Source organism: Colossoma macropomum, unplaced genomic scaffold (assembly GCF_904425465.1).
Source record: "Colossoma macropomum unplaced genomic scaffold, Colossoma_macropomum, whole genome shotgun sequence".
NCBI classification, from domain to species: Eukaryota; Metazoa; Chordata; class Actinopteri; order Characiformes; family Serrasalmidae; genus Colossoma; species Colossoma macropomum.
In genome coordinates, this window is record NW_023494803.1 from 13,312,242 (window position 1) to 13,336,851 (window position 24,610).

General features: G+C 39.7%; 1 protein-coding gene across 1 annotated transcript; it reads right to left on the reverse strand.

Moving 5' to 3' along the window:
* Positions 1-709: 709 nt before the first annotated feature.
* Positions 710-6,490, reverse strand: LOC118823520. The gene is made up of 6 exons (XM_036593207.1): positions 6,290-6,490; positions 4,366-4,416; positions 3,762-4,094; positions 3,074-3,397; positions 2,260-2,559; positions 710-2,171 (listed from the first exon to the last, which is right to left on the reverse strand). Exons 2-6 carry the CDS (start codon positions 4,400-4,402, stop codon positions 1,552-1,554), a joined length of 1,614 nt encoding a protein of 537 aa, XP_036449100.1. The 5' UTR covers positions 4,403-4,416; positions 6,290-6,490; the 3' UTR covers positions 710-1,551.
* Positions 6,491-24,610: the final 18,120 nt, after the last annotated feature.

Consider the following 24,610-nt stretch of genomic DNA (forward strand, 5'->3'; position numbering starts at 1 on the left):
TCTAGTGTAGTAGTGACTGAGCTGTGTGTATGCGTTATTAAAAATAAGCCGGTGCTGTTCTCAGGCAGCTTTACAGATGATCTCACTTTTAACTCTGCCTTCACTCTAGTTATGTTGATGAGTGTTGTTTTACTTCCATGCATCTTAGTCATGTCAATCAATTAGGCATGAATATAAGCTTGCTTGGAACATGAATGTCGTAGCATTTTGACTTAATGACCTCATAATTCAGAAGATCCAAAGAAGTTCAGAGAAAAATACACATTTGCAACATTTGTGTTCACCACAGATAGAGGCAGTCTTCAAAAAGGCATTCTTTTTCTCCAAAGAGCTAAACAGCAGTATTACTGTTTATACTGTTATCATGATAAATTATGTCACAACACTGTATGTTTTTCTGAACATATTGTGTATATCATCAGTACTTGTAGAAACTGACCAAGTGCATGTTTCATTATAAAGAGAGAAAATTAATCTGTTTAAGTGGATTTAGTGCCAAATACTGAATAAAAATCACTGTGTTCACAGTTTTTGATAGTATTTTTTAAATGTAGCTCTACTGGCTCTTTTGTCTCTGTTCCGACTAACCAGATGATAAACATTGTGACATTGTGAATCATGAAAATTTCTTTAAGTACTGTGATATATTTTTGCCATCTCGTACAGCTCTAGTGACATCATATCTAAATAACACTAAATCACAGACTGAATACAGTCCATACTATTTTAATGCAGTTATTCTCACCTGAGAGAACATACAGAAATATGAAATGCTTTACTGTCAGTAAAAAATCATTTTAAAACTACATTTTAAAACTTTTTGATCAACATATACAAAAAACATCAAATATGACACATATAAAACATTAAATATAATTGTGACAAAGCTTGCATAACAAAAAATCTGAAGTAAATATATACATATCAAACACATTAATCATGTAAATCATGACTTTGATTTTGTGAAGAATAGTTTAAGAATTAAATTATATCTGTGTGAGTTTTCATGTACAGGATGTCCCTCTATATGGGGTAAAATATGAAAACGTCTCCTGGTATCTTCAAAGTCTTCTGCAGGGCTAAAGTGCAGTAGGATTGTTTATGAGGGTCAGTCCACAGTTCTGATTGAAAAGTCAGCAGGGAACCCATACAGTGTATCAAAAAACCTACATCACAGCCCTAAACCTAACTCAGAAACAGGAATATCTCACATTCAGCGGTGAAGTAGCTGCTGATCAAATCAACCACGACCCAGAACTATACAGAGTGTACAGAGGAAATGGAAATACCTGAAACAGTAAAATGTTTTTGGGAATTGTTATAATTAGGTGTTCTTTACTGATGAAACTTTTGGTAGTCAGAATGAAAGTATGTACTATGTGCTGCTGTCATCAAAGTAGATCATGAAGTCAAAATATGAACCATTTATAAAGAAATGATCATTTAATTTGTGCTGTCCATCCAAATGACTGAGAGTCATTTTGACTCATGATGAACTGCTGTTGTTTGTATGATGCTGCTGGTGATATCAGTGTGGTTCAGGTGATGAGTTTATAGCTGCACTTCATTATTGATGGAAGATCTGCTGCTGGTGATATCTGTGTGGTTCAGGTGATGAGTTTGAAGCTGCACATCATTACTGATGGAAGATCTGCTGCTGGTGATATCAGCATGGTTTTGGTGATGAGTTTGAAGGTGCACATCATTATTGATGGAAGATCTGCTGCTGGTGATATCAGTGTGTTTCAGGTGATGAGTTTGAAGGTGCACATCATTATTGATGGAAGATCTGCTGCTGGTGATATCAGTGTGGTTCAGGTGATGTGTTTCTAGCTGCACTTCATTATTGATGGAAGATCTGCTGCTGGTGATATCAGTGTGGTTCAGGTGATGAGTTTGAATCTGCACATCATTACTGATGGAAGATCTACTGCTGGTGATATCAGTGTGTTTCAGGTCATGAGTTTGAAGCTGTATATCATTACTGATGAGCAATTTACAGCTGGTGATATCAGTGTGGTTCCGGTGAGTTTCACTTTCCTGTGTCCTGTATCTCTGTATCCAATGCTTCATCATGAACACAGCAATGGACACAGCCACCAGCAGAATCAGTATTATGGGTGCCATTATTATCAGCACCATTATTGAGTCAGCATGTACCACAGTTTTACCTGGAGATGAGAGGAATCAGAGAGTTAGAAGTGCTGAAAAAAAGATGCTTTGCTGGGTGTGTAAAAAGCTACAGGTGGACTGATGTACCTGTAGATGGAGGGAACACCTGTACGAAGGAAACACTGACAGTGCGCTGTGTTTCTCTCTCCATCACTGAGAACGTTCCAGAATCCTCCATAGAGAGCTTCCTCAACTCCAGGGAGTGCTGCTGTAGATCTGTACGGTGTGAATAAGCTGCTCCACACTCCATCTGCTCTTTCTCCACCTCACACACTCGTACAGAACCGTTCCCTTCATCAGGCAGGAAGCTCACAATCACTGGAGATACAGTGTTGAGGGGGAGGAGCACCAAGGCACCAAACCATGCCTCCAACCGGGTCACATGATCTGACAGACAAACAGAAATCAACTCTGACTCTCAACTCCACTTGAAAGACAGATAAAACCATACATAAAATGATACAGAGAAAATAATCCACTCATCTTAATCATTTTTTACTTTTTTAGTTCTGGCTAAAGATTATAACACCACGACCCAGAAGGATAAGCGGTTTAGATGATGTGTGTGTGTGTGTGTGTGTGTGTGTGTGTGTGTGTAAAGATTATAACGATATTATGATACAAATTCATATATTACCAAATTGAGAAGAGAGATGACTGTTATTTACTAAAGCATATACTCTTCCTTTAGAAACAGCTTGGCCATCACAAGCTGGTGAAGCTGCTAGACCAATTGAAGAGTTAGATGGGTTAGCTCGTCTACAAGCTTGACCAAGCTAAACTACCGGCATGACCAGCTTGACCAGTGGGTCTATCAGCCTAGTCCAGCTGGTTAACTGAACTATGCTGGCTTCTTAGTAATGCTTCAATGTTTTGTCTGTAATCAGATGAGCATGTTTACCTGTAACAGTGAGATTAATCTGTGCAGCAAGTTTGATGACTTTGTCCTTCCTGAAGAAACACAGGTAAAGTCCCTGGTCTTCATGTTGAGTGTTCCTCAGCACAAGAGAGACGTTATCTTTCACAATTCTCTCTTTGGTCAGCGACACTCTGCCTGCAAACTGAGGATCCACATACAGAGAACCTTTTTCCCACTCTAGAACCTTCCAGCCCCTCTTCCACTGAACAAATTCAGCTTCTGAATCCAGCCAGTCCACACGACCAAAACACGGCAGAACCACCGCATCACCAGCTCTAACAAACACAGCACTGGGAGAGCGAGGAGCTATACACAGAGAGAGAGAGAGAGAGAGAGTAAAATATAATGTAAATATATGTTTGGGACAGTATAAACTGTGTTCAGGACAGTGCAAACTGTGTTCAAGAAAGTATGAATTGTGTTTGGCACAGTATAAACTGTTCGGGACCGTGTAAACTGTGTTTGGGATAGTGTAAACTGTGTTTGGGATAGTGTAAACTCAGAAGCCTCAACAACTAAATATAATATCCAAACAACATGAATAATTTGTACGTAATGTCTGTTTTGACTGGTTTGAAATAAATATATACATAGGTTGTTCCTCTACAGACTGTACAGACACTCTGAGCTGCTGTGTGTTAAATATTCTCAGTGTGTGTTTATTCAGTACCTTCCACTGAGAGCTGTATCTCTGTGAGTGTGAGCTCCTGCTCCTCTCTGAACATCACACATCGATACACTCCGCTGTCTCCATGCTGTGTGTGTGTGATGGTCAGGGAGAAATCTCCATGGCCTGCGCCCCCTGCTGGTAGTTCGGTCCTGTTCCTGTAGCTGATGCTGTAGATGATCTGGTCTCGGTTCAGTCTGGTGACCAGATGTTCACCCAGCAGCCAGCGCATATCCAGCTGCTCCACAGGTGGGTCTTCAAGGAGTTTACAGGGGAGGGTGATGGAGCTCCCCAGCTTAACATCAGGTAAAGTAACCACAGCTACAGACAGCACCCCTAGTGGCAGAGTAGAGGAACACATCAAACAGTAGTAAGCATTAAACCTGGTCTCTAATAGCACTCTAAGCCCCGAAGTCCTACTTAACATCCACACTGATGACGTCAACAACATGCAGTCCCTGAACTAAAGACAAGGCTGGATTGGTCTAAACAAGCCAGGTGTGAAAGCATCAACTTCTAGCACACACAGCGGTTCGTGCTGCGATTATGAACTTAGTGACATACTGAAATTTAATACAAACACAAAATAAACATATCTGACTCTCACCTGAGACAAACAGTACGCTGAGTAGTGCAGCCATCATGATGAACAGTGTACCTTTACAAAGAAGACATATTTATAGTTAAATATATGAATTAGCAGAAGGCAAACGTGGCAGGAAACAGTTTAACTCGTGTCCAAACCTCTTACAGCATGGCCATGCCTCACAAGTGTCAAGAGGCAGCCAGTCAGTAGCGGGTAGTTACAATAATAATAATATTCATTCACTTTTTGTGAGATATATGGCTGTATAAGGCTCAGACATGGGAAATCTAGTTCAATAATTAGCCAAACACCAATACCCCCCCATTATACTATATTATGCAGAGGCACACGCCCTCTTGAAAAGGGACTTACTGTTGTTGTTAAGGTCGTTGTTCATTATTTTAAGGTACGTGTGTGTGTTTATTGCTTTGTGTTGAGGGATGTGGGTTGTTAGTCGGTTTGTTAGTGTATTGTGTTGGGGTTGGTCTACCATCAGGGTGAAGCCTGTGGTTAGTAGTGACCTCCCTCATGGGTTCAGTGCCATCTGTGTGCTTTTTCTGCCCTGGAGTTTTAAATAAAGTTAGCTTCTTGTGATGGAATCATGGCTTCCTCTGTTTCTTACTTTATGCCAAAACAACAGTTATCCTTATTTTCTATAGGCGAACTGTATAGATTTATCACCAGTGGGGTAGCCTGGCATGGGCCTTCTGGCACTACATCACCCATCCACAAAACCATTCCAACACAACTATAGATAAAGTTAGAGAGACAAAGAAAGAAAATAAATGCATGAGTGTGTGAAATCTCTGTACTGAACAAATCTGCTAAATAAAAGATGAACCTGATATTTTGTTGGGCTCCAGTCACGTACATCTGAAAGGTGTTCATCAAACATTAAAACAATGTTTCTAATTTGCTTTTAATAAAAGTTTTAATAAATGACTATTCAGCTTGTGAAAATATAAATACTACAGATAATTTTTGTGTCATTTGAGTGGAGATGTGGTGGATGTGCAGAGGACTGAAACAGCATTTATCTCTATTTTTAAAACTTTTTAAAATTTTGTGATACAGTGTTTTAACTCTTCGCTTATTTAGTTAGTTTATGATTTTGTTTACATGCTGATGATCACTGCTGGTGTTTTGTTTAGATCCTCACATTACGTAAAAAAATAGGTTCATACTGTTTAAAACAGGTTAATTTAAAATAATCTTGGTGAGGAGACCCCAAAACAGTCCTGCAGTGAAGCGGGCTGAGCTCTGGATCAGTGCAGGCCCAGCCAGCGGCACTGACTGACCAATGTGAAACACTGAACCTCCACAAACAGCACAAGCAGATCATCAGGTTCTGACCGCACCACCGTGCAGGGTTTGGTGGGTGGGCCCACCTCCAGAGCCGTGGGCAGCCAAAGAGTTTATATTTCCAGAGTAGAAGGATCTTAAGATATGGCTGAATCTGAAGGTTAGAACTGTAAATAATTTAGATGTGTAGATACGTAGTAAAGAACCGAAAGAACTGAAAGTGAAAGTGTGGAGAGTCAGCTGAGCGGCTATTTAACAACAACAATAACAACGCCAAAATCAATATATACAACTGATCTGTTTTAACTACAGCGCTGGATGTTGGAGTACAAAGTAAAACAACAGTGTTATTTTATCAATACAGTCCGAGTAGAACACATTATAACAAATTAGCTCTATATAACATCCGTAACATCTGTGTGTCGACCAAGAAAACATCATTTACATTTACAGAGAATCACAACTGTAAACCAATCATCTGCTTTAAATGGTCATTTCTGTAACTGAACAGCACAGACAGACAGACAAACAAAGCAGACAAAGCGCTATGGCTGTGAAGTTCCCCAACAGAAAAGCAGAAAAAGATCAAACTAGCGAGTTAGACATAAAAATATCTGCACTGTTAGGAACAGAATGGTCTTACATTTCTCCTGAAAATGCGGGTGGTTTCTGTTCTTTCACTCTGAGAGCAGAATGTGGAGTTTTGTCGATCTAAAAAACTTCGTGAAAGTCAGATCTCGACAATGTCTTCTCTCCACTTCTTAAGAAAGCACAGTATCTCCTCAGACCACGTTTGTTAGCCAATCAAAATAAAGTAAATATTGTATTTCCGCACAGAAACTACTAAAGGCAGCCAATAGAAAAAGCTAAGGTCACGAGTGTCAGGCTGAGAACAGGGGGAAGTAACGTCAGGAGATGAACCTGAATGAACCTGTGGCGCAGTTACTGAACTCAGCCAACAGAAAATGATAAGTCACCTGAACGAGGCTGAAAACATTTTAACCCTCTATTGCACGATGGTGCCTCTGGGCAACAAACTCATTTCCTCACTTTACAATAACATTATGCATATTTAAAGCCAATGATATGGTTAACAATAAAGGGAAGAGTTTAAGTAAGTCAATAAAAAGCATGTACTTGGTCATACTATCTCCTAGTGGGCACACTGAAACCTCTTTTTTAACATTCAGTATCATTTTTTATGAGAATTTGCAGAAATACGTTTGTTGCCTAGAAGCAACTTTATGCAACAGTGGAATGGATTTAGCCAGTCACAAGCCAGATCTCACCACTTCAGGGAATATGGCTCTGTATCATTTCTTCCCATTGTCGCACAATGTTGCCTCAAGGTAACATACTCCAAAAGTCCCCTGCACACATTATTTCTTTTAAATATTTTTGCATTTAATAATAGGGTCTGAAAAAATAAATCAAGGACAATTTTATGCAAGGAACGTGAATTGACTTTTTTTTTAATTGGTCTTGTTTTTAATTGCTCAGTGCTTCTCAGAAAAGACAGAAACACTCCGTGCAATAATTCAGGAGATGAACACCTTTACAAAGGAATTTTCTTTTGATATCCCTATTTAATGACTGAACATTCATTACCATTAAACTCTTTCAATATAATTTCATTTTTTTAATGTTTTAAATATAATTTAATTATATATGTGACCTATGTGATCTATGTAAAATGTTGTATGATTACTGAGATCAGAATCGATGTTGTACTTTGTCAGTTGTCAGTAAGTCAGTGTATTAAGTATAAATGTGATCAGATCTTTACAGCCGCTCTGGGAAGAACAATGAAGAGAGAAATTCAAACAGCATTTAAACACGTTTATTAGTTTAAAGAAACACCATCGTCTGAACAGCAGGACAGTGATGTCGTCACCTTTATTTCTGTAGCACATGGAAAAGACAACAAGTGTCGAGGAAAGTGCTGCACAGTAATATCAATTAAAATGATCTCTACTGATCAAAACTACACGATACGTTCAACAAGGGAAAAAATACATTCGGATTACTTTCTTCAATAGCTTCCGAACGGTGCGTGCAAGATGGTTGAAACTTGCAAATTATCGTTGTTGACATCCAAGACAAGCAACTACAACTTCGCTTAGGTCGGAAAGGTGTGCCTTTTAAAAAAACACAGAACACGTGGATTTCTATGGGCTGCCGCAACCTCCGCTAGAGCTAAGGGACCGTCTACAAATAGCATTACACAATAAAAACACAAGTGAAGACCGGCGGGCAAAAAGCACTTCACACTTTATGGTATGATAATTCAGCCTTATGAGTCGCAGTCCTCTTTTTAGAAGATAACAAATTATGAAAAGTCAGAGGTTTTAGAAAAGAGTTGTATTCGTATTTATGCCTCTGTTAACAACAACAACAAAAACATATATTTCAGCTGTAATTACAGTAGTTGGACTCAACTGACTGAATTATTTGAAAGTTGGTAGGTTTCTCCATATTACACACAAAAAAGAATTCTGAATAAATTCTATGCAGTTAAGTAGGGCAACCCACATGACATACTACACCTCTTGTATAGGTAACTTTTACCTCTTCTGGCCTGTGGTGGTAGTTTTTTATGAAATAATTTCAACAGCTTTTGGCTGTTTGAAAATATCACCCCAAAACAAGTTGGATTTAATCACGTGCAACCCACAAGGCATACTACACCTCTCATATTGATAACATTAACCTCTGCTGGCCTGTGGTGATAGGTTTTCATGAATTCATTTCAATAACTTTTGAACGTTTGGCTGTATCACTCCAAAAGTTTCATGCAATCAAGTGCAAGCTACTTAAAATACTACACCTCATATATATATATATATATATATATATATATATATATATATATAGATAGATAGATAGATAGACAGATAGATAGATAGATAGATAGATAGATAGATATAGATAGATAGATAGATAACAGCAACTGAACTGTGATGATAGGTTTTTGTGAATTAATTTTAATAGCTCAATGAACAGTTCATGATATCACTCAAAAACAAGTTGTATGTAATCAAGTGTAACCCACATGTCATACTACACCTCTTTTATAGGTAACTTTAACCTCTGCTGGCCTGTGGTGGTAGTTTTTTTTATAAAATAATTTCAATAACTTTTGAACGTTTGGTAATATCACTCCAAAACAAGTTGTGTGTAATCAAGTGCACATGACATACTACACCTCTTATATAGGTACCTTTAACCTCTGCTGGCCTGTGGTGGTAGTTTTTGGTTTCATTTGGAGTGCCTCAGTATCGCCATTGCACCAAAGGTTGTCCAGTGGTTTTGTATGCTCTGTCATAAAGACAACTGAAAAAGGGACTAAGTAATTACACATTTACACATCTGTAAATACTCATGCTAAAAAATGGCTAATTTTTACTTTAAATTTCAAGTCAGCCATATTACAAGTACATTGAACACTGAATATCAAATGAACAGAAAGTAAGCATACAGCAGGTGTGTCTAATCTTATCTGCAAAGGGCTCATGTGGATCCAGGTTTTTGTCCCAAACAAGCAAGAGCACACCTGATCACATAATTCTCCTGCTTTGTTGGAATGAAAACCTGCAAACACACTAGTCCTTTGCAAACCAGTTTGTACAACCCTGGCATAGATTATTTTTCTCTTAAATAAACTCAGCCAAATTACATAATTTATAAGTTGATACTTTTTTTTTTAGATTGTAACGTTATTGCTGTTGTTATGTATACAATTACTACAATAATCAGCCAAATATTGAGTGCTGACAGTTGGTTAATAAATTTATTTAAATAAACTCTACTGAAGCAACAGACATTACTCCCCCCTCACCTGGCCCTGAGTAATTATTTCACGAAAAACTTTTACTACAGGCTAGCATAAGTTACGGTAACCTATGTAAGAGGTGTAGTATGTCATGTGGGTTGCACGTGATTACATACAACTTGTTTTGGAGTGATATCATAACCATTCACAAGCTATTGAAATTAATTCACAAAAACCTATCACAACAGGCCAGAAGAGGTTAAATTTACCTATAAAAGAGGTGAAGTATATCATATATTTTTTAAGGAAAATATCATATCAGCAGATGTGTATTTGAAATCAAGCTTCCACAATCTTTTAACAGTACTGTGCAACAGGTCCTAAAGTGTGTTTTAATGTAGATTCTTTCAACAATGTTAAAGTAGTTGAACCAGAGACAGAAAACAATCAGAAAAATGTGAAATATCATTTATTACATGTATTGGGCAAGTATTAATCTTAAATTACTGAGATTGTGAAATGAGAATTGACATTAGAATTTTTAAGCATACACATTCTCCATGTTAATAAATAAGAATTCAGGCAATCTGAGCTGCTCTTACCGGCAGCACCTCTAAGAGATTTTGTAGTAAAGATAACAACCAACAACATAAAATATTAAATCACACTGTTTCACCAACACCAATTCACTGGATACAACTTTTTATTTAAACATATGAATGTTCTAATAAATCAGTCTTTTACTTACTAATTCATTGAGCATTTTTGAGTAAGTAGCATGTCCGATCAGTTACATTCAGTTACATTGATCAAGGTGAAGATTATTTAACAATGTGCAATCACTTTATATATCATATATGCATCATATAGAAGACTCTTAATTGATATCTGTTGGTTTTATGGACTACTAGTTGGATGTTAGTATCTAAAAAGTCTTAAATTACACTTATTATTTAGTTAGACTGACAGTTGTGAGGATTTTGGCAACCATGTTTTTAAAAATGCTACAGAAAAATGATTTCATATTTCATATGTACATAGCATGAAATATCCTGATCTGATATATGTTAATTCTATGAACTAAATATATAGTATATAAATATATAAATAGTATATAATATATAAATATATAAATAGTGTTCAATTTGACATATAATTCTGTTTCATGGACAAATATGAGACACAGCACGGTAGACTCTGAACTGATATCTGTTAGTTTTATGGATTTATTGTGGAAAAATGGACATTTTGTGAGGTGCTGAATTTTGTGTATGTATCAGTTATATTAGTTATATGAGGATTTTGCCAGCCAACTATTTAAAATGATTCTGGCTGCATGTAGGCTTATTTAGAAATGATAAATATATAAAATATATAGATCAGTGTGAGGGTTATGATTGTGAATTGATGAAAAATGATACAGTAAAAACACTTCATATTTCAAACGTGCAGTTTTATGCTGTTTTAATGCACTACTATCCTTCTGGGTTGCGGGAGGAGCTGGGGCCTTTCCCCACAGTCATTGGGTGGAAAGCAGGAAACACCCTGGACAGGTTGCCAGTCCATCACAGAGCAGACAGACATATACATTCACTCACACACAGGACAATTTAGCGTGTCCAATTGGCTTGATTGCATGCCAGAGGGGAGAACATGCAAACTCTACACAGAAAGGACCCTGGTCGCCCAGCTGGGAATCGAACCCAGGCCCTGCCAGCATGAACTAATTTTACAAGAAACACCTTTGTGTTTGACAACATGTTAATGTAAGATTCACTTTACACATAGCAGGAAAAGTAGCACTGCTGATGCTCTGGGTAGGTCATATGAGGACAAGCTGTCATTATTGGTATTATCAGTGTGTCATACAGTGTTATAAATCACATATTACTGTCAAAACAGATTCTGTATCAACTGTTCTGTCTTTCTCTCATAACAATAAGTTTTTTAAATATCCTGAGCCGGTTGGAGGCGGGGTTTGGTGCCTCGGTGCTCCACCCCTTCACACTGTATCTCCAGTGATTGTGAGCTTCCTGCCTGATGGAGGGAACGGTTCTGTACGAGTGTGTGAGGTGGAGAAAGAGCAGATGGAGTGTGGAGCAGCTTATTCACACCGTACAGATCTACAGCAGCACTCCCTGGAGCTGAGGAAGCTCTCCATGGAGGATTCTGGAACGTTCTCAGTGATGGAGAGAGAGACACAGCGCACTGTCAGTGTTCTCTTCATACAGGTGTTCCCTCCATCTACAGGTACATCAGTCCACCTGTAGCCTTTTACACACCCAGCAGAACATCTTCATTCAGCACATCTGACTCTCTGGTTCCTCTCATCTCCAGGTCCATCTGAGGAGGCTGAATATGGATGAAGGATAATCATGATTATCAGTGTTATAGCTGTCATTATAGTCGTGCTGATTGTGGTGATCGTGCTGAGGTGGTGGAAGCAGAGATGACTCACTGAGATAGTGGAAGCTGAAGTCCATCTCTGAGAACAGCAGCTGTTCAGTGTGACTGACTCTGACACATTAACTCATTAACACAGTAGCCCATCTGTAACTGCTTTTCTTCATCGTCGCACTGCATCGTCGCACTGCAGCTCTCGTTTAAAAATATTTAGTTTGGCATGATCATAGAATGCGTGTTCATTGTTTTGATTGGCTGTTTCATGGAGTTTGTTCTGTAGAGATGAGACGCTGCAGCTGTTGTGGAGTTTCAGGTGAGCTGCAGGACACTACGTTGTGCAACTCAGTTTCATGAGGTTTCACTGAGTGGTGTCCAGTCTTAGTCTGAGTTTTTGGTAAGAGCAGGTGGTTCAACACCTGAACTATGCAAGATGACACGTTACAGTTATGTAATGTATAGAAGTACAGTTATTAGTGTTTTTATATATTAAATATGTCTTTTTCTCTGTTGAACCATAAAGGGGACAGCAAGAGTGAAGCAAAATGTGTGTGTTAAATACTTTATTTCATCTGCTGGAACAAAACTTTACATCTCTATTCCAGCTGTTTGTCTTCTTTTTTAAAAACTTTAAAGTGCCAGTTTCTGTTTACACTGTGTTAAAATTTCATGACACAGACAAAAAAACCTCAAATAAACTCTTGTTACATTAAGTTGCACTGAAAGGTAAAAACATTTCTTCCTTCTGCTGTAAAGTTACTCTCAGACAGTGAGATGTGTTTGTGTTACTGACTTCATCACTTTATTAGAAGCAGTTTTCATTTGAATATTTTATTCACTGTAAGTTTCAGGAACAGTGTTTACACTGATGTGTTTACATTGTTTGAGCCAAACCACAAAAACAGGAAAATGTTATTCTCCGGAGAGACTCACTGATATACGAGCTCAGAGCTGAAATCGATATCTTTATTTTCAATATGCATGATCAGATATCAGTTTGAAATATTGTTCAGACCTAAACATCTTAAAAAGTTTTTGCTTTTATCTTCTCTCTGTTACATTTTCATATTTAGCAGTATTTTATGAACCACAGTCACTTAAAAATTGAAGAAGACTCACTGTAATAAACTTAGTCACTGTCGCTGCTGTAACTTTGTGTAATTTATTGGACTTTCCGTCTGGATGGAGAATCAGAGCTTTATTCTGCAAGACAGTGTATGTATATATATATATATATATATATATACATATATATATATATATATATATATATATATATATATATATATATATATATATATACACATGTATATATGTATATATGAATATACCACTAAACGTGTAAATAAATTTTGATTCTGTGAGTTTTGCTTTATGGTTGATCCTGGTTTATAACAGTGACTCATCTGATAATGTCATCATTGTTCCTGTGTGAAATATTAGATCAGATCATCCAGGTGGTCATCTCTACTATCCACCACTAGAGGGCAGTGTGTGCAGGTGTAAAGAGCAGTGCAGTGACAGAATGTATGGAGGACTAAGTTTGCCTAAATGAAAAACAAATAAAATTAAAAATAAATGACTTAGTAAATTAATATATGAAGTAGAATTGCAAAGAATAATGATGATAAACCTAAAAATAAATAAATATACATAACAATATATCAATAAATAAAATCACATAAATTACATAAATTAATGTCTGCATTTATTTATGTCTATTTAGTAATTTCCCCTTCTCACTAATTTTTGTATTTATTTTTTTTATTTATGTTTCTTTATTAACATTTTTTTCTGTTGTTCTATTAATTTATTTTATTACTTTATTTCCATAACTATTAATTTCTATTTATTTATTTCTCTATTTATTTCTGTATTTCCTTGTCCTTATGCTAACAAAGGGGCTGTCCGTCAATGATGTCAAAGCGTTTTAATATACCTATTGGTTGATCGATGTCAGATTCTGTAGATCGATTGTACATGTCTTGCTCTCTGTGGTAACTAAGGACTAGACAGTACAGTGATGGCTGCTTACAGCAGCAGACAGTCAGAGATCTGAGACTCTCGGTTTATCTGGCTGAAAATGCAGGTCCGGATTATTCACTCTTTCCTGCGGAGGTTGTGGAGACAGTTTGCTCCATTTTGCTGCCTCTGCTGATACAGAGGTCGACTCCGTAGTGTTCAAAGCTTTGGAGGAGGTCGTTCATCGTCTTTTTCTGCAAAATTCAGATCACACAGAAATTTGGACGCCCTTCTCACATGCTGCCTGTGGAAGCCATCGAGAGTTATTTATCAGCAGGTCTGTCTGTTCGTGGCACTGCAGCTCTTTATGGAGTGAAAGAACAGTTTAATCAGCTCTACTCCTCATGGTCTTGATTGCTAAGCCTGAACGTGAAAAACACGCTCCCTCATTATCATATGAAGGAAGAAATACAGAAATAACTAAATGAATTAATGAAAAAATAAATGAATTAATGAAATAAATAAATGAATACATGAATCAATTAATAATGTGAACAATTGTTAAAAATATACATATGGAAAAAAATGTAAACATGACATAAAACAAAATAAATAATACAGAAATAAATAAATTGAGAAACATAACTGCAGAAAAAGGAAATAATTACAATCACAATAAGCAATATATACTTCATTTAGGTTTTTTTATTTACTGATTAATTTACTGAGCCATTTAATAAATGAATGTGCAAGCTTTTTAATATTAGAATTAATTGAATGGATGTCTAAGATAATAAACAAAATAAATCATGCCTTTTGAAATTGTATGTAGTGATTTTAAAGAAAATAAACAAAATATGGCATGGACAGTATTAATGTCAACCTTTCCTAATATTCTGTTGCACAGAAGCAGAGACAGCCTCCGGATGCATTTGGTAGCCATGTTGAACCTTCTTGCACCTGTCTGCTGGTAGTTCCCGCTCCTCCTCTCCTCCATTCCTCCTCTTCTCCACTCCTCCTCTCCTTTTCTCCTCCACTCCTCCTCTCCTCCACTTCTCCGTTACAAACTTTTTAAGCTCTTGGATGTTTTTAAGGTGTCTTTTCTACAGCAGATTCAGCTCTCCAAAGATTTTGGGGTTGAGATCTGGACTCACTGCTGGCAAGTTTAAAACAGTCCACTTCCTCTTTTGCAAACTTTCTGTTGTGCTTTTTGATGTGTGCTTTGGGTCTTTATCATGCTGGAGGACCCGTGACCCTCGACCCGAACCTGTTTTCCTTACACTAGACAGCACATTTCAGTCTGAAATGCCTTGATGATCTTCTGATTTCATTCCTTCAATGCAGTTGAGCGAAACAGCCCCCCAACATTATGGATGCACCACCATATTTCACTGTAGGTAGAGTGTACATTTGCTTATAAGCTTAATTTCATCTCACATAAACAAATCTCTGGTCTGCATTTCCATATTTCTGTTTTGTCAGTACATTTTGGCAAAGATCAGTTGAGCCTTCTTATATCTGTCTTATATCTGTCTTTCTTGCCCTTCACCCATGAAGTCCTGCTTGGTTTAGTGTGTGGCGTTTGGTACGGGTTGAATCCGTCACTCCACACTGCTCCAGGTCTGCCGTCAGATCTCTCACACAGTGTTTTTTAAACAGTTCACAACTTTCGAAGACTTCTGTCACTGATTTTACTCTTTGACCATGTCCTTCGAGGTTCCATGAGCAATAAACTTCATTCCACACTGTTGAAACAGGGATGTCTGGAACTTTGGAGATGGCCTTGTACCCTTTACTGTTAATGTGTTTGGAGATATTAGCACTTCTGATGCTCTCAGCTCTCCTGTCTTCACCTTTGTGAAAAGGGATCAGGGAAAGTAAAGCAGAATTTTTAAGCATTACAGCCATCATTCATTGGGTAATTTAAGTCATGTGAGCCATCATTAATCACAGCCAATTTATAATTTATCACAGTCTAATCTAGTCTAATCTGAATGAATTCATGAAAAAGGGTGCCATTTTTGTACTATTCCACCATCTTATTTATTTATTTATTCATTTATCTATTTATTTTAGTTCATCCTTAGCTGTTGTATATAGAACATGAGTGTATGTTGACCAAAGATGTTTTTATTTTTATTTTTGGAAACTTTGTACATTATGTACTTAAAATTCAGGAAGCCCAACAATGGTAGACTGTATTTACTGTAGAAATAAATAAACTTTTTTTTTTTACCATCTTTAATGCTGATTTGTTCAGCTGCGTCCCCTCTCCCCACAGCAGAGACACTCCACCTCGGTTGAAATCACCTGGAATTTTCCACAAGTAAACCTAATGCCTGCCGTACAAGGAGTCTGAGGTGTGTCCAGCAAGTCACTGGTGGGTCCAGCATCCAGCTGACCAACTTCTTCATGTCTATATTGAAGTTCAAATTTATGAGGCTGTGTGTTCAGGAATTCACATAGCCCTGCCTTTGATCGTCTTGCGTGGAATGATTCCACATAAAAGCAGTTCTGGTCACTCACACTGTTCACCTACATGGAGATGTTTACTTTTGTTTTTAATGACTAATGTAAGTCATTCCGTGTTCTACACCACATTCATGTCTGTGTGAAACCAGGCATTAAAGCTCAGAAGAACACTTTTGTGAGTATGTCCATGGGGGAGAGTAGTAACAGGAGGGTTAATACAGTACAGTAATAGAATGCACAAAGCAGTAATCTCTGATGTAAGACATCACAGAGCAGCACACTGGAAATTTAATGTGAAGCTCTTGCAAGATGCCACTTCTTTCTGTTATGAGCATTTTGGGAGATGTGCAGATGAGAGATTTTGATTCTCTAAGGCAGTGATGGGATGTGGACACAGCCTCATTCACCAATAGGAGAAGTGTTCTTATGCTCTGGGGTGTAAAATTAAAGAAGTTGAAGAGCAGTTGGTGGGTCCTCTCTGCAGGAGAGAGCAGACAGTGAGAGCTCAGTTGATAGAGTTTATAGTGCTGAATGAAATGGACTCCCAGCTCAGCCTCTTTTTTTGTTGAAAAAGCTTTATGATGGAATTAAACAGATGCATGGATTGTATATGTCTGATGTAGAAACTACTAATCCTGGAGGAATGCAGGAGAGGGGGTGGAGTTTTATTCTGCATTGTACAAAGATCTGTGTGATAATGTGGGTATGAATGTTCTGATGTGGTCACCAAACCTCCTGCTGGAGATCTACTTTCCTGCAGAGTTCAGTTCCATCTAACATGCTCCTCCACCCTAACTAACACTAATGCACCTGATCCAGCCAATCAGTGATGATAATAAGAGGTTAATTATCTGGAGCAGGTGAGGCAGATTGTGGTTGGAACCAGACTCAGCAGGAAGGTGGATCTCCAGGAGCAGAGCTGGTAACCTCTGCTTTATGGTATCTGCTGCAGGAGAAGGTGGGAGGTGTTACAGTTTTAGGGGATTCATTTTCTGTTGTCTAACTCTGATGATGTAACAGTGATGGTGAAGGATGGAGGGATGTAGAACAGCTACGGGATGGACTTCATCACCAGGCAGGGTCAGAGGAAGAACATATGAGATGTGGTGTGGGAGGGGCTGAATGTTCCCTAGTTCAGTGGTTCTCAAACTGGTCCTCAGGAATCCCCAGACAAGTAAGGTTAGGTTGCTCCAATGTTTACCGGCTGGGGGTCTCTTAGGACTGATTTGAGAACCACTGCCCTAGTCTACCTGGGGTCTTAGTGAGGGGTAGATTAGGGCTGAAGATGATGGGGCTCTCTGTGGGCTTTGAGGAGATGGTGAAGAGGAACTGAGAGGCTTTTTTTCATCAAATCACCAACAGACAGACAAAGTGGAAGCTGCTCCCTCAGGTGTCATATAGAAGGAGAGTGTTGATAATCAAACAATTTGGTGGCATCTGCTTTACGGCACTGGTTGATGGTGATGAATGATCCTCCAGGTCTACTGCCTAAGATCCAGAGGAGGCTGGGGGGCTTCTTCTGATCTGGACATCACTGACTGTAGGCTGCTGTTGTCTATCTACTCACTTATGAATTCTATAATATGTCATATTGTAATACACTATAAGGTGTCTTAATGTGTTATAATATCATAATATGCTAATATAATGTGCTTTAATGTATTGTGATGTGCTATAATGTGTCATAATGTGCTTTAATATCTCAAAACATACATATTATATTATATTGCCTAACGTATGAGGACAGTTTAGGATGTTTAAACTCTGTTGACATCTGACAACATACCATTTAATTATGCAGACATTTTGAAAAACTGCTTTCCCTTTAAGAATATTTCTGTTGAATCTTTATGACTCTGTGTTATGGATAAACACCAACCTCTGGTGGGCAGACATAGAACCAGGTTTTGAAATTTGAATACACTGCTTCATTTTTCTGTGTATGAATGAGACAGAAAAGCTCCTAGCAGAGGCTCTTGATCTCACACCTGCACACAGTAATGAATATTAATGCTGTGAAGACAAAGCTGCAGAGACTGTAGTGTAAAGGATGATTTCTAAGGTCACTTTTCTAAGTGTCACTAGAAAAGTATGGATAGAGCCTTTATTAAGCCTTTACTAAGGGGGTCTAGGGGCAAGCACCCCAGCAGGATGGTTTTAATGGCCCAAAATGTCTGTTCATCATGAACGTTTAGAGCAGCAGCCAGAAAATTATTCAGAAATGTCTGTTTGGTCAAGTTGGCACACAGACGATCTGTTTCTTTACAGTGTATTAAGCACAGACTGTATCTGTTCATCTACACAGATCAAACAAAGATATTAAAGTCAAGCAAATTTCTCTCTCCTCTATCATCTATTAGATAAACTACAGCTCCTAAATCTGTTAGTCAAACACACAGATTACAGACCAGTCTCAGTTTTCTAACAGTCTAGATGATGTGCTCACATCGACGTTTACCAGCACAAAAATGATATTTTCTTAATTATATTTTATTTAGTCTCATAAATGAGGATATAATAGGAGATAACATTTCTACAAAGTCAGAATTCACTTTAATTGAAAGCTTAAACTACTGTCACTCACTTTCTCCTTGATCACTGACCTTTATCAGACCTGCTTCATTGTTTTTAGTAAGCTCAGTTTCACAAGTACCCAAAAACAATGAGTTCAGTTTTTTCTGTTTGAACTGTTAAAATCTTCTCAACTGTCTGACTACTGTTACTGACCATTTACACATGGAGGAGTTCAGGGATATAAAACTGCATCACGATCAACACAGCACCAGTATTAATCTGTATAGAGTAAAAACAATACATAACCAATACTGATGTGATGTTTAGAAATATGAAAATAAAAAAAATCTTTAAACTCTTAAAACTCTTAGTACAGTTCTCTCTTCAGCTCACTAACGTTCGTGCTTTATGGCCGATCTCCTTTTCTTTACCTCACAGGAACCTGAAGTTAGAAGGCTAACAAGCAACTGGCTAAGCTAACTAAGCTTTATCAACCAATCAATCAATTAATCAATCAATAAATCAGTCAATCTATCAACCTTTAATTAAATTTGGAGTACATTGAGGAAGACCCTCTTTTACTCTGTAGCTGGGCCAATACAGAAATCAGAGATTGCAAAATTTGATTTGTTAAAACATAATAAATATTTAAAAAAGTGATAATAATAATAATCATAATCATACATTTAATAGTAAAAAATCAATCAGATCAGAATTAATCATTAAAATTGCAACAGTATAATTACTTAGTAAATAACAGATCAAACAGGGATAAAATAAAAAATAGTTAATGAAATAAATAAAGGTATAAAAGATGTAAACAGTATCTTGGCAGCTAAGAAGTAAATGTTGATAATAAACTGAATAAAACGAATAATAAAAGTAACACAATAACCAAAATCATATTAAAAGTTAATAAATGAAATAAAACAGTTGCAGGCTGAGTGGAGCTGGTTAGAGACTAACTTCTGTGTGTCAACTTGAAACATGTTTAACTTCTAAACGTGTTTAAAATGCTTTGGTATGTTTTGGATTTTACTCAGATTTGGTTTTGAATAATGGAGTTTTAAACTGGATTAACTGAAGCTTTGTCTTGATGGAACATGTGTAAATCAAAATGAGTGAATCCAAGATGGCGCCGAGTATGGCTGCCGTGTTGCGAGCTCCCGCTTACTTTTGCAGTTTTTTGTTGTTTTTGTGTTTGTTTTTAACTCTTTTTGCACTAAATGTTACTGGTTTTATCACCTACGACCGACAAACACTTCTGGAAATCAGATCGTCGATCACTCACCGGAAACCGGACTTTGAGTTCCATAACGCCGATCCTTTGTTTACTAACACTGGAGAGGCGCCACTCATCTGGGCCGCCCGGCCACGCACCCGTCGAAGACGCCGGAAAAGAGGCAAGAGAGCCGGCGTGCTCGTCAGACTCAGACGCCGTGCCCATCGGCCGCCTCTTCCCACCATATTACTGGCTAACGTGCAGTCCTTGGAAAACAAGTTGTGTGAGCTTCATGCACGGGTCGCCTTCCAGCGAGAGATCCGGGACTGCAGCGTTCTCTGCCTCACAGAAACGTGGTTATCCGATGAGGTCCCTGATAATGCCATCGAACCCGCCGGGTTCTCTCTGCACCGCGCCGATAGAACCAAGCAGCTCTCCGGGAAAAGCAAAGGAGGAGGTGTATGTTTTCTGATCAATAACGCTTGGTGTGATCGGAGGAATGTACATTTCATCGAGTCTTTCTGCTCGCCGGATTTGGAATATCTCATCGTGTTTTGCCGGCCGGCGTGGCTGCCCCGTGAGATAATGGGACTCTGTCTGGCCGCGGTGTACATCCCCCCGCAGGCGGACTCGAACCTCGCGCTCGGGAAGCTACACGAGGCTATCAGCAAGCAGATGACCGCGCGCCCGGAGGCTGCACTTATTGTTGCGGGGGACTTTAATCGGAATAACCTGCGAACCTACTGTCCGACATTATTCCAGCACGTAACATGTTTCACTCGGAAAGACAGGATTTTAGACCATGTTTACTCCAGCATCCGGAACTGTTACAAATCCCTCCCCCGACCCCCGTTCGGCAAATCAGATCACTCCTCCATCCTGCTCCTGCCCACCTATAGGCAGAAGCTGAAACGGGGGCCGGTCACTACCAGGGAGGTGCGCCGCTGGTCTGACCAATCAGACGCTATGCTGCAGGATTGTTTTGATCATGTGGACTGGGAAATGTTCCGTGATTCGTCGGGCAGCGTGGACGAGTACGCAGACACAGTCACCGCCTTCATACGCAAGTGTGTTGATGACGTAGTGCCCTGCAGACAAGTCCGCGTTTACCCCAATCAGAAGCCCTGGCTGAACTGTGAGGTTCGCTCCGCCCTCAGCGCACGCAGCGCTGCATTCAGAGCGGGAAATACGGAGGAGTACAAGCAATCCAACTACGCTCTCCGTAAATCCATCAGAGCAGCTAAACGTGCGTACAGAATGAAAGTGGAAGCACAGTTCAACACAGCCAACACACGAAGCTTATGGCAGGGGTTAAATACAATCTCTGACTATAAAACTGCCTCTCGCACTCTGCCCAGTACCAGCGCTGATCTGCCGGACGAGCTTAATAACTTCTACGCTCGCTTCGACGGAATTCCCGCAGCACCACTGGAGAGCGCCCCGCCCACCGCTGATCCCAACGCCCCCTCCGTCTCCGTAGCTGATGTGTGCAAAGCCTTCAAGAGGGTGAACCCACGCAAGTCAGCAGGACCAGATGGCATTCCCGGGAGAGTGCTTAAAGCCTGCTACAGGGAACTAGCAGGAGTTTTTGCAGACATCTATAACACCTCACTGTCTCTCTCGGTCGTGCCAGCTAGTTTCAAACTAGCCACCATTGTGCCAGTTCCAAAGACAGCTAGTATTACCTGTCTGAACGACTGGCGACCTGTTGCCCTGACCTCCATCGTAAGCAAATGCTTTGAGAGGCTGGTCAGAGATATCATCTGTTCCTCACTGCCTGCCACCCTGGACCCACTGCAATTTGCATATAGGCGGAATAGATCCACCGACGATGCAATCGCCCTGACCCTGCACACTGCCCTCTCCCACCTGGAAAAGAAGGACACGTATGTGAGAATGCTGTTTGTAGACTACAGTTCAGCATTCAACACAATCGTTCCTTCGAGGCTCAACTGCAAGCTCCGGGATCTGGGTCTGAACAGCACACTGTGCAGCTGGATCCTGAACTTCCTGACGGACCGACGGCAGGTGGTAAGGATGGGAAGTATCACATCCTCCTCTTTGACCCTCAACATCGGAGCCCCCCAGGGTTGTGTGCTCAGCCCGCTCCTGTACTCCCTGTACACCCATGACTGCACTGCTAGACACAGCTCCAACGTCATCATAAAGTTTGCTGACGACACAACAGTTGTGGGCCTGATCTCCAACAATGATGAATCGGCCTACAGAGAGGAGGTTAAAATCCTGGAAAACTGGTGCCAGGAGAATAACCTCTCTCTAAACGTCAGTAAGACCAAGGAGCTGATCGTGGACTTCAGGAAGCAGGAGACAGTACACCCATCGATTTCCATCAATGGGACTGCGGTAGAGAGGGTCAGCAGCTTTAAGTTTCTCGGTGTTCACATCAGCGAGGACCTGACATGGGCAGTGCACACCTCACAGGTGGTGAAGAAGGCCCACCAGCGCCTCTACTTCCTCAGAAGGCTGAGGAGGTTTGGCCTGAACCCCAGCATCCTTAAGACCTTCTACACCTGCACTGTGGAAAGCATCCTGACGGGCAGCATCACCACCTGGTACGGGAACTGTACTGTTCGTGAGAGGAAATCTCTGCAGAGGGTGGTGCGGACAGCACAGTCCATCACCGGGGTTCAGCTCCCTAACCTATTGGATTTATACACCAGTCGCTGCCTGAGGAAATCCAGAAGGATTATGAAGGACCCCTCCCATCCTAGTCACTGTCTGTTCTCTCAGCTGCCGAATGGTAGGAGGCTCAGAAGCTTAAAAGCCAGAACCAGTCGGCTCAAAGACAGCTTCTTCCCCCATGCAACCAGGCTATTGAACAGCCAGTAATCACTGCTCTGCCCAGCCCAACCCTTCCCATTACACGTACGTGCACCCACTGTACTCCCGCACTTTACTTGCATAGCTGGACTTTGAATACCTATCCAAAGACAATACTCTCCCCCTGCGCTTCCACTTAACTTCCTGTACCTTGCACTTTACTAAATACTCTGCCACCTACTGTACCATCTTCTACCTCCACACCTAGTGTGATTACTTGCACATCTACATAGCATTGTAATATCCATTACTATATATAGTATATAGTTGATTACACTCACTCTACATTCCCAGTGCAATATTATATGTCTCGGTGCAATATTATTATTTTTAAGTTATTGTGTAAGATTATATGTATATATTTTAGTTAAATTGGTTTTATCTATTCTTCTATCCTATCTATAGTTTTGTTTATCTATGTGTAAATACTGTTCTCTGCATAATTTGTGGAACTCGCACTCAAGTTTTTCACTCACCTGTGTCCCTGTACTCTTGTGATGTGACAATAAATCTGATTTGATTTGATTTGATTTGAAATCATCTCCTAGGTTTCTTATGAAGGTCTGTCTCCCGTTCTGCTGCTTTAAGGTTACTTGAGGAGACCCCTGAGCAACTGGAGAAGAGAGGGACAAAATGTTAAATATCAAATATCAGGTGTTTCACGTCAGGAGGCTGCTGCGTGAGTTGAAGAATCCTGTGCTCGATGGGGAGCACGTCAAGATTCACACACCATTTCACAAAGTGCCTCAGTTGAGGAACCTGTAAGGAACAAAATTTCATCATGAAATGTTGATGCAGTGTAAAGAGCAGCTGGCGATTTCAAATTATGTCACAATATAAAAAGCTACAGAAATGGAGGCAGGAGGTTTTGTCCCAACAGCGACTATATGTTGTGTTTTGAACAGGCCGCATCATCAAATAGGGTTTATGGGTGTGTGCCAAGGGGCCTCAGCCACTAGGTGGCCCCCACGAGCAATTATGAAAAAATCAAAACGGCTGGATCGTCTTTAACGGCAGTGATTTAACAGCAGTGATCTGTGAACTGGCATTAGAGGTGAGATATGGAAATGGAAAACAGAAAAACAAGGCACCTAAGACTTGATCAGCACAGAACAGTGAACACAAAGCGTAAGAACATTTCTGGGGTTCTGTGTGTGACAGCAGCAGCAGTGATGATCTCACAGCTCTGAGCCTTCATCTACATCAGATGATGGACAAACATCTGTCAGGTCTCACTCTGCTGATGTTTTGCACACGAGCACAGAAACATCAAACAGATCTAACACTTCTCACTTATTTCTCCATCATCTCTGCCTCACACTCTCACACAGTCTGAAGATCAACCGGGTTCTGTCGGAGGAACTTTAGACTGTGTGATGGTTTCACAGTAATGAATATGAGTGTGCTTAAAATAGCATTGTCATGTGGAGTTCTGTCAGTGCTGAACATCTGGCTTTGTGCCACCTACGCTTGTTTGCAGAGTGTCGCTTGTCTAGACTCTCATGACTGGATGGTATGAATTAGTGCTTTTACTGTCCTCCCTGCTTTAGCCGCCTTACATTCTCAGTGGCAGTGATGTCACTGGTATGAATCGTCTGCAGCCACCTCTCCTCAGTTAAGGTTTGAGGATATCACGAGGACATTTGTTGTTGCACAAGAGAATGTTATCTGACAGGTACTGTAACCGAAATTCCTTGTATGTGTAAGCAAACCTGGCCAATAAAGCTTGATTCTGATTCTGATAACAGTGCGCTGTGAATATACAGTGTGAGGTGTAATAC